At 40.0% G+C, this 10,629-nt stretch overlaps 1 protein-coding gene across 2 annotated transcripts in view; it reads right to left on the bottom strand.

The window, feature by feature from the left end:
- Positions 1–390: 390 nt before the first annotated feature.
- Positions 391–10,629, bottom strand: part of ACTR6 (ARP6 actin related protein 6 homolog) — a 36,024-nt gene continuing 25,785 nt past the window's right edge. The window contains exons 9-11 of one of the 2 annotated variants that reach the window (XM_008064682.1): positions 8,680–8,851; positions 5,560–5,698; positions 391–1,042 (exon numbers count right to left, since the gene is read on the bottom strand). In XM_008064682.1, the coding sequence (XP_008062873.1) occupies positions 913–1,042; positions 5,560–5,698; positions 8,680–8,851 (441 nt within the window). In that variant the 3' untranslated portion in view covers positions 391–912. The remainder of the gene's footprint in view (positions 1,043–5,559; positions 5,699–8,679; positions 8,852–10,629) is intronic. The other variant, XM_008064683.2, reaches the window with a different exon arrangement.

The raw sequence follows: 10,629 nt of genomic DNA, 5'->3' as shown, positions 1-10,629 counted from the left end.
ATGTGTGGACTACCATTTCTGGCCCCAAATTTCTTTTCATCCTATAAAATAGCACATTACTTGAGTTCAGCACGGTGGTGCAAACCTATAATCCCAGCACTTTGGAAGGCTGAGACAGGGAAGATCACTTGAGCCCAGGAGTTTGTGACCAGCCTGGGCAACATAGTGAGACAAAATGACAAAAATTGGCTGGGCATAGTAGCACATGCCTGTAGTCCCAGTTACTCAAAAGGCAAAGGCAGAAAGATCGCCTGAGCCCAGGAGGTCAAGGCTGCAGTGAGCTGTGATCATGCCACTGTACTCCAGCCTGGGCTACAGAGTGAGACCCTGACTCCAAAAAAAAAAGGATAGTACCTTTATGAGGGAAATAATATATTTCTGCCAACACAGTAATGACCAAAAAACTTTATTAGCTTAAAAAAATTAGCTTTAGTTTCCACCCTTTCAAGCTTACTCTAAGTTAAAAAGAAATTATGCGTGCATAAGATTAGTCGTTCCAACTTTAGTATGTATAAATAAGAAACATTTTAAAATAAAACACTTTATTTAAAAGTCCTAGTCACAGTCACACAAAACTAGCTTCTAAGGAAAACTAACCAGCGAAGACAGTTAAGTTTGTACCTTCAGGTATGAAGAATTAAATTTAAAATGCATTCACCCTTTCAGCTTCTGATGAAAAACAATCTACTCTTAGACACAGCAGAAGCACTGTTGGAGTAGTCTAGTCCTTAAATGAAAACAGGGCTGAGTTAGTTTAACTCACCCAGCTAGGAAGGCTTTGAAAATGAGCAATGGATCAAAGTGTTTACATAAAGACAAGTCTTTTTTCTTAGGATAAAGGTAACACAGTTCTTTTTTTTAAAAGGAACACTGAAATTAAACCTCTCAGTCAAGACTCATTCAAAAAGTTTCTTAAATATCAAATTTCTCTTCACAGACGCTATGTCCATTTTCTTCATAATCTTCTCTTGTAACCACCATATCTTCAAAATCATCGTTCTCTGATATCAATTTTCCACCTTCCCAGGCATAAGTAATAGGGCTAAAAATAAAGATAAAAATAAGTGAATCCAGATGATTTTACAGTACAACTGAAATCCTACAACACCAATTACTGACTAAATGTGGCAAGCTCTACTCAACTCAATTTAACAGAAAACCATTTAAGGTATAAAAATAGCCAGGCATAGTGGCTCACACCTGTAATCCCGGCATTCTGGGAGGCCGAGGCAGAGGACTGCCTGAGCCCACAGGTTTGAGACCGGCCTGGGCAACTTGGCAAGACCTCGTTTCTATAATAAGTCAAAAAATTAGCCGGGCATTGGTGGCACGCACCTGTGGTTCCAGCTACTTGGAAGACTGAGACAGAAGGATCACCTAAGCCCAGTAGGTCAAAGCTGCAGTGGCCATGAGCGTGCCACGGAACTCCAGCCTGGGTGACAGAGTAAGACTCTGACTCAAAAAAAAACAAAAACAAAAACGCATTAAGTTCCCCATGAGTAGAACAAACTCAAAAGGAAGGAAGAAGCCCGGTCATTCCCACAACATAGTACTTGCTCTTTTGTCCCTAGACCTGAATTTACAGGCCCTCTACTTCTAAATGAAAAACAGGAATACAAGCAAAAGATAGAAAGACAGCTAAGAGGAAAAACAGTGTCATAAGTGAGTCTAAAATCTGTGGCATTGATATATCATCTCATTAATTCTCATAATCACTAATGAAATAGCTGTTACAACTTCCACTTTATAGCTCTAGAAAATGAGGTCCAGCTTGGACTTAGTCTGGAACTAGGCTTTAACCAGAACTATTTCACAGTCTGCACTTTTGCTGCTACACTTTGTTGCCTTTAATAAATGAAACATTTAGAAAGCACAGTGTATAACAGTTACATGAGAGGACACAGATAATAGGGAAAATCAGAGCAGAGAAAACATTTAGTACAACCAAGGTTATACTTCATTTTATGACTCAGTTCTAGTTCTACTGTTCCTCTCCCCCCAATTCAGTCTCAAATCTGAAAAAGGCAAAGAAAACAATTCATAAATAAATGCTTTCCTTCCTGTATTAATTGCACTTGCATTAACCTTTTTTCTTTTTCTTTTTTTAGAGTTGGAGTCTCACTCTGTCGCCCAGGCTAGAGTGCAGTGGCATGCTCACGGCCACCGCAGCCTCGACCTGCTGGGCTCCAGCGATCCTTCTGCCTCAGCCTTCCAAGAAGCTGGAACCATAGGCACACGCTACCATGCTCGGCTAATTTTTTTATTTACGGTAGAGATGAGGTCTCACCAAACTGCCCAGGCAGGTCTCGAACCCCTGAGCTCAGGCACTCCTCTCACCTTGGCCTCCCAAAGTGCTGGAATTACAAGCTTGAGCCACCGCGCCTGGCCTGCATTAACCTTTTACAAAAATATTTATATATATAAATATATAAACTATGTTTAAATATATAAAAGCAGTAGGTGCATAATAAAAACATACTGAATAAAAGAATAAAACCTATTTCTGTGGACCCTTGCCTATAATCTGTACAGGATACGGATCCAATATGCTTCCTATTCTAAGGAGCACATGAACATTAATGGTGAGGAGAACCATTCCAATATTTAAAAGTTGTTTATTTGGTTATCTAACAGCTAATAAAATAAAGTGATACAGACAAAGGCCTGCTATTAACAGCTATTGACTTTGAAAAATTCTACTTTAGCTTTGAAACAAAACTAGAACTAATATCAGTATGTGAGACCTTTTTGCAACTCTGCCACTAAGAGTGGGTTTTTAAAACGTACATTTTGGTAATAACTCCTTACTCAAGGGTGAGAATTGTGTTTTAACCTAGTCACTGCTATTAACTCACCGTCAAGTGTTTGCCAACTCACGAGCCCTTGTTTCTTTATTTACAAAATAAAACGTTATACATGCTCTATAAGCTGTTTTGAGAGCTCTAAACCTCTACCTTAGTTTTTTACCACTAAAGTGGAAATGATACCTGCTTTTTCTCATAAAATAGGGCAGAGGGTAGATATAAAAGAGTTTTGAATAAAAAAATTTAAAAAGAATAGTTAGTAAAGGCACTTAGAATTTTGTTTTTTGGAGTCAGGATCTCACTCTGTTGCCCAGGCTAGAGTGCAGTGGCACAATCACGGCTCAACACAGTCTGTACCTCCTGGGCTTAAGTGATCCCTCTGCCTCAGCCTCCTGAGTAACTGGGACTATAGGCACGTGCCACCATGCCAAGCTAAAAAATATTGAGAATCTTTTAAAATTCCCAAACAACTTCTGAATTGATATCACTTATCTTTTTTTTATTTTTTATTTTAGTTGAAGTCTTACTCTGTTGCCCAGACTGAGTGCAGTAGCATGCTCACGGCCACTGCAGCCTCGACCTGCTGGGCTCTGGTGATCCTTCCATCTCAGTCCTCCAAGTATCTGAAACTACAGGCATGCGCTACCACACCTGGCTTACTTTTTGATTTATTGTAGAGACGAGATCTCACCAAGTTGCCTGGGCTGGTCTCAATCACGTGGGCTTAGGTAATCCACTCACCACGGCCTCCCAAAGTGCTGGGATTACAGGCTGAGCTACCACACCCAGCCTGATATCACTTATCTTAATGGTTCAATTCTTAAATTTCTACTCTTGATAGAAAGGGTCAAGAAATTGTTGGGAGCCAGCCATGGAGGCCTGCCTGCTGACAAAGTCCCGGGGGGCTGAAGACCCTGGGTCGCAAAGCGAACCTGGGCAGCTGAGACCCTTGCTTCTCCTACTTTTGTTATTAGTGCAGTCAAAAGGTTCTGTACAGTCCGAGGACAGAAAGTAAAATTCCACTCACACCTCCACTACCCCTTGCAAAAAAGGCAAGAGGGGAATTCATGAAAAATTATCTTCCCTTCATTTGAATTCCTCCCTAGGTTTCCATGTCCCCGCCCTCCTGGTATTAAACCATGCAATCACTTGATTAAACATTGTAGTTGGGAAAATTGTAAAAAATCAGAAAGTGCTCGTTTGAATGTTTGTCAGGGAACTCACTGGCCTTGCCAGGAAATTATCAATAGAGATTTTAAATATCATGTGCGGGTAGATAATTACTTGTAAGATTTTATTTCTTCTGATTGGCAACTAATTGGAGAAATTGGAGAAGCTACAGTTTGTATTTTTAGGAAGAGTGCCAATGCAAATATTACATTTACTTAATTTCTTAATTTCTACATGTGGTGTATTATGCTTAAAAAATTAACAAACACATAAATATTAGAACACCCTTGCCTTTATTTCCCTTTGCTAAGGAGGCTTGTAATTTTGGTTAGGGATTGTGACTAACGTGACTTGAGCCCGAGAGGCCTTTTGTTTTGCAAACGTTGAAGCTCATTCTCCCTGGCAGGAAATAATTAACACAGATTGTAAACACCAGGTATGAAATTAGGGAAAACTAGCAGGCCAACTTGCGGCCAATAAACCTTAAAAATGTTGTTTTACCCCAGCTAGTTGCAAATTGTTGTGTGAAGGTCACAGGTGTGACTTGTTAATCTATGTGATAATTATAGTGCTTAGAACTTGGTAGTGATTTATAATATAATAGTTATAGGAATAAGTAAGTTTTTGTATGGACATTAAGAAATGGTAATCATTAAAAAATGTTAGAAGTTTATAAAATTTATAGTTAATGTTTAGGATGATAATGTTTTAAGATCAAAACAGGATGGACAAAGATACATTGCCTGTCTGGTCCATTAAATTGTAACTGATTGCCTTGAAAACAAAAAACATGTAGGCTACAAAAGGAGTTGGAAAAGACAATAAATCGGCATTTGTCCTGTTTGCAAACAGAGTCAGTGTCCAAGTTTTTTCTCCTGCGCCGACGTCATCCCTCTTTCAGGAAAACATGACCCGCTGGAGCTGGACTCCGGCAAGAAATGACACGTTTCAGATAAATCAAACAATAACCGCCTGATTGCTTTGCCTATAAAAATCTCTTAGGGCTGGGCACAATGGCTCACACCTGTAATCCCAGCACTTTGGGAGACCAAGATAGGCAGACTGTTTGAGCCCTGAAGTTCAAGACCAGCCTGGGCAACATAGCAAAACCCTGTCTCTACAAAAAATAAAAATAGTTAGCCAGGTGTGATGACACACGCCTGTAGTCCCAGCTACTTGAGATGCTGAGGCAGAAGGATTGTCTAAGCCCCAAAGATCAAGGCTGCAGTGAGCCATGAAAGTCATGACCACGCACTGCACTCCATTCTGGGCAACACAGTGAGACCCTGACTCAAAAAAAAAAATCTCTTAGGAACAAGGTGAGAGTCACTATATGGACATGATCACATGTTATGTGAGCACCCATTATGCACCAAAAAGTATGGGTGGCACTTTATATACTTCCATCCTATGTATGTCACTGAAATGTAAGGTTTATCATTTCAACTTCTGAGAAGGAAAATGAATAGCCAACAGGTGAAATAAACCTGTCAATATGGTAGAAGCAGGCTTCAGCTCAAGCCTGCCTACAGACCACCTTTTCTACAAGATGACTTCCAGGTTTTGTTTCTAAACCAATACTTACTTTTCAGGCAGCACGACAGAAACATCATAATCTGTTGGAGTAAGACACCGAACTTCTGAGTAAACCCGATCCCTAAATCCTGGGAAAAGGGAATTTCCTCCTGTCAGAACGATGTTCTTAAAAAAATGTGGCTGCATTTCTTTGAAAGAAAAATAGGAGAAAGGGAGAGGAAAAAGGCATTACAAAATCTTCTAGAAAGACACAAATGAGGGATTAGGTAATAAGCAATTAGAGGTGATGGTAACTGGTTGGGGAACAAAATAATTTTGGAGGTCCATTTTAAGATTTGTAGTGGGTCATAGTTTACAAACAGATATTAAGCAGTGAAATACAACCTCACAGATATTTAAAATAAACAGCTAGGGTGAGGAAGGTGAACTACTGGCTACTTACTGTATACTCATGCAAACATAAATGACATTCTAATAACAGACATTTGATCTTAACAATCATTCTGCCCTAAAATGGAGAGGGTCTTGCTGCAGGCTGGGACTGTGAGCTATTGTGAGGATAAAAAAGAGGTCTTGTATGACATTTTATTACGAGCTCAAATTTCCGTGTCATCTCACTGAAACAGGCTTATTTATTGTGTAATACTTGCCATTGATAGTGAAAAATACTCATAATCTATAACACTTAAAGAAGAGATCTAAGTATGAGCACTCATTCAAGTTACACAGTGGCAGACATTAAGTTCCATAAGGTCAGTCAGTTTTAAAAGCCTACAGTCCAAGCCACTCAGGAGGCTGAGGAAGTAAGATTGTTTGAGCATAGGAATTTGAGTCTAGTCCAGCTTGGGCAACATAGCAAGACCCTGTCTCTTAAAAAAAAAAGATCTACAATGCACCACTGAGAAATCCATCAGGAGCAACAGTTACAAATAGTGGCCATCCCAAATGCTTCTGTTCACCAAAACAAGGGCCGAGTTCCCTTACATGGACAATGAGTCTCGACATCAAAACACTGTAGTACAAAATGGTTTATATATTATGACTGCAATTTTACATAAAATGAAATTAGTATGACAATAGCTGTGAGATAATAGGTTAAGATTACAGCATTATGTGACTTTTTTCAGTTTCTCCTAAGTGAGAGAAAAGCACATTGCATATGGTAGGCTTTAATCAATGCCTATACTTTCCTTATGAACCAGGAAGACAGGATCTAAAAGTACTCCAATAAAATTCTAGAACAGCCAGGTGCGGTGGATTATGCCTACAATCCCAGCACTTTGGGAGGCTGAGGTGAGAGGACTGCCTGAGCTCACGGGTTCGAGACCAGCTCAGACAACTTGGCAAGACCTCGTTTCTACAATAAATCAAGAAATTAGCCAGGCATGGTGGTGTGTGCCTGTAGTTCCAGCTACTTGGAAGGCTGAGATGGAAGGATCACCGGAGCCCAGCAGGTCGAGGCTGTGGTGGCTGTGAACAAGTCACTGCACGCCAGCCTGGGTGACAGAGTGAGACTCCAACTCAAAAAATAAAAAACAAAAAAATAAAAAACTAGAGCATTACTTACTTAAGTCAAGCTTTAGGAGAACCCGGAAATCACTTGAAGCACCACATCCCTATCTCGTTAAAATTAGTCTTGTATGTTAGTCCAAGTATATCAGAAAGAATCAGTCAGTCCATTAACAGCTAAAAACCATTAAGTTGTCTATTACTTTTTTTTTTTGAGTTGGAGTCTCATTCTGTAGTCCAGGCTGGAGTGCAGTGGCACACTCATGATCACCCCAGCATTGACCTGATGGGCTCCAGCGATACTTCCGCCTCAGCCTCCCAAGTAGCCAGAACTACAGGCACACACTACCACAGCCAGGTAAATTTTTTTTTTTTTTAATTTATTGTAGAGACAAGGTCTGACCATGTTGCCCAGGCTGGTCTTGAACCCACAGACTCAGGCAATCCTCTCACCTCAGCCTCCCAAAGTGCTGGGACTATAGGTTTGAGCCACTGCACCTGGCTAAGTTGTTAATCTGTAAATTTCTACTCTCTGCAGATTTGGGTTAAATAAAAACTTCTAAAATGGAGCCAGATGCGGTGACTCAAGACTGTAACCCTAGCACTTTGGGAGGCTGAGGCTAGAGGATTGCCTGAATCCAGGGGTTTGAAGCCAACCGGGGTAACTTGGTGAGACCTCGTCTCTACAATAAATAGAAAAAAGAAAAGAGCTGGGCATAGTGACATGTGCCTGTAGTTCCAGCTACTTGTAAGGCTGGGGTGTGGGCAACTTGGTGAGACCTCATCTCTACAATAAATACACAAAATTAGCCGGGCGTGGTAGCACACGCCTGTAGTTCCAACTACCTGGAAAGCTGAGGCAGAAGGATCACCAGAGCCCCAGCAAATTGAGGCTGCGGTGGCTGAGAGCGGCCACTGTACTCCAGTCTGGGCGACTGAGTGAGACTCCAACTCAAAAAATAAAATAAAATAAAAAAAGGTTGGGGTGGAAGGATTGCCTGAACCTGAGCTTAGCAGGTCAAAGCTGCGGTCGCCATGAGCATGCCACTGGTGACAGAGTGAGCATCCAGCCTGGGTGACAGAGTGAGAGTCTGACTAAAAAAGAAAAAAAAAAACTTCTAGAATGGATAAATCAATTCAATACTCATGGAGGAATGAATTTCTTCAGGTTTAAATGAATCATAATGACTTCTCCTATATAACATTTATAATCCAAAAGAAATCAAGTAAGAATGAGTTGGCTAGGCACAGAGGCTCTCGCCTGTAATCCCAGCACTTTGGGAGGCTGAGGTGAGAGGTCTGCCTGAACCCAAGGGTTCAAGACCAGCCTAGGCAATGTGACAAGGCCTCATCTCTACAATAAATCAAAAAATTAGCTGAGCATGGTATGGCACACCTGTAGTTCCAGCTACTTGAGCCCAGCTGGTCAAAGCTACAGTGGCCATGAGGATATTACTGCACTCCAGTCTGGGCGACAGAGTGAGACTCCAACTCAAAAAGAAAAAATAAGATTTAAGTGTATTATAGGATCTGGAAGTCTCTGAAGATAAAAGACTTGCCATTTGCCTGATATTATTTAGAAGAAGCAGGGTTCATAGAGCTTGTAACTTTCTGAAAAACATCATTATTCTTCAGCATTTTACTATAATTGTTTATGTACCTTCAGGTAGGTTCTGAATAGAATAGACAGTTGCTTCTGGAATCCCCATTTCTTGAATGCCTATGTCAGAAGGGTTAAAGAGTATTTCTGGAACAGCAAATCTCTCATTGGCCAGACGGAGGGTTTGTTCCCCCGATTTGTATTTTCCACTCAACACCATCTCTTCCCTTGGCTTAAAGAAAAATAAGATGAAGAATTTAAGTTTGTTATCTGCTCACATTAATAATAATTAGTAATACATAGCACTAATGTGTTAACCATGGTCTTGAAAGTTTCAGGAATCTCAAAAGTTATAAAATGTGTCCTTCTCTCCTGTTGCCAAAACCACACAAATAAATTAATGACTGCCTCTAATTTGGCTATTCCCCTAAAGATAACCTGGCAGCTGTATTCCACATATTTTAACCCTTTGCAATCAAAAGTCTCCTCTCATGGGACCTCATAAATCTAGCAAACCACTCAAATGTCCCCTCTCAGGGGACATAAAGAGATTGCTGGTGATTATACAGGACAAACTTATGCCAGTGCAAATTTTTCAAAAACGTATATTTCCTTGCAGTTTTACATTCAAATTGCATGAAAAAGTAAATAAAGACATGGAATATATACCAACATATGTAAAAAAAATATCAGCTGGCATTACACAGAAAGAGAATATGTGAAGTGTTTTCACAGTGGTGCACAGAGTGGACAACAAATTACATATTATTAATGTGTGAGGAAGAAAACGAGACTACATTGCTCAAATAGAAAAACACAAGGTGGAAGACATCAAAAAAATTACTACTGTACAACATGTATCAGTGAGCCTGCAATGTATGTCAGTGACTGTTTCACACGTTACCACGTGTTAGAAACATATAGGATTAAAAAATGTTGATTTTTTTTGGTCATAAATAAGTTCTTCAATATCCAAAATTCCATTATAAGCTAAATATCATTACAACAAAATAATTGGTTAGCCGTGCGCAGTGCCTTACGCCTGTAATCTCAGCACTTTAGGAGGCTGAGGTGAGAGGATTACCTGAGCCCATGGTTCAAGACCAGCCTAGGCAACTTGGCGAGACCTTATCTCTACAATAAATAAATAAATAAATTAGCCAGGCATGGTAGCGTGTGCCTGTGGTTCCAGCTGCTTAGAAGGCTGAGGCAGAAGGATCGCCTGAGCCCAGCAGGTCAAGGCTGCGGTGGCTGTGAGTGTGCCAGTGCACTCCAGTCTGGGTGACAAAATGAAACTCCAACTCAAAAAAAATAATTAGTTCCAACACTATATTATTTAAATATTGAAGAGATTAGGTTTAGGCAGTCGAATGGCTGGTAATTAATCCATGAGATGTCTCTGAGTGCCAAGAGTGCCAACAGAAAGGAGAACAGAAAAGAGGGAATGTCATAATCCACCTATAAAGTACACTGATTCCAGTTTCTTTTTTTCCTTTTTTGACTTTTTGTGTAAAAACAAAGTCTCACTATGTTGCCCAAGCTGGTCTTGAACTCTTGGGGTCAAATGATCCTCCCACTCTGGCCTCCCAAAGTGCTCAGAGTACAGACATGAGCACCATGCCCTGCCAGTTGCTAGAGAACAAAGAATAAAAATAAAAAACATGTATGAGACTTTATTCTACTAGGAATTTCCCTTTCTCTTGTGCAAAAAACCTACATCCTCAAATTTCTTTAGCTATTCAATCTATTCAAAATGAATTAAGAAAATCAAAGTCTTTGTTATTAAAATTACTTTATAATGCTAACTTTGTGTAAGGCCTATCTATAAAAAATATAAGCTTTAAACAACCATGACACACACAAGAAGGGATCCAGAATTTAAGCAACCATGCTGTCCATCAAAAGAGGACTGGATTAAAAAAATGTGGTACATATACACAATGGAATACTACGCAGCCATAAAAAAGAACAAAATCATGAATTTCGCAGCAACCTGGATGGAACTAGAGT

This window comes from Carlito syrichta, unplaced genomic scaffold, assembly GCF_000164805.1.
Source record: "Carlito syrichta isolate Samal-C Ts95f unplaced genomic scaffold, Tarsius_syrichta-2.0.1 Scaffold307930, whole genome shotgun sequence".
Lineage (NCBI taxonomy): Eukaryota > Metazoa > Chordata > Mammalia > Primates > Tarsiidae > Carlito > Carlito syrichta.
Note: the sequence above shows the minus strand (reverse complement) of the source record. Positions and strands in the feature narration are given on the sequence as shown.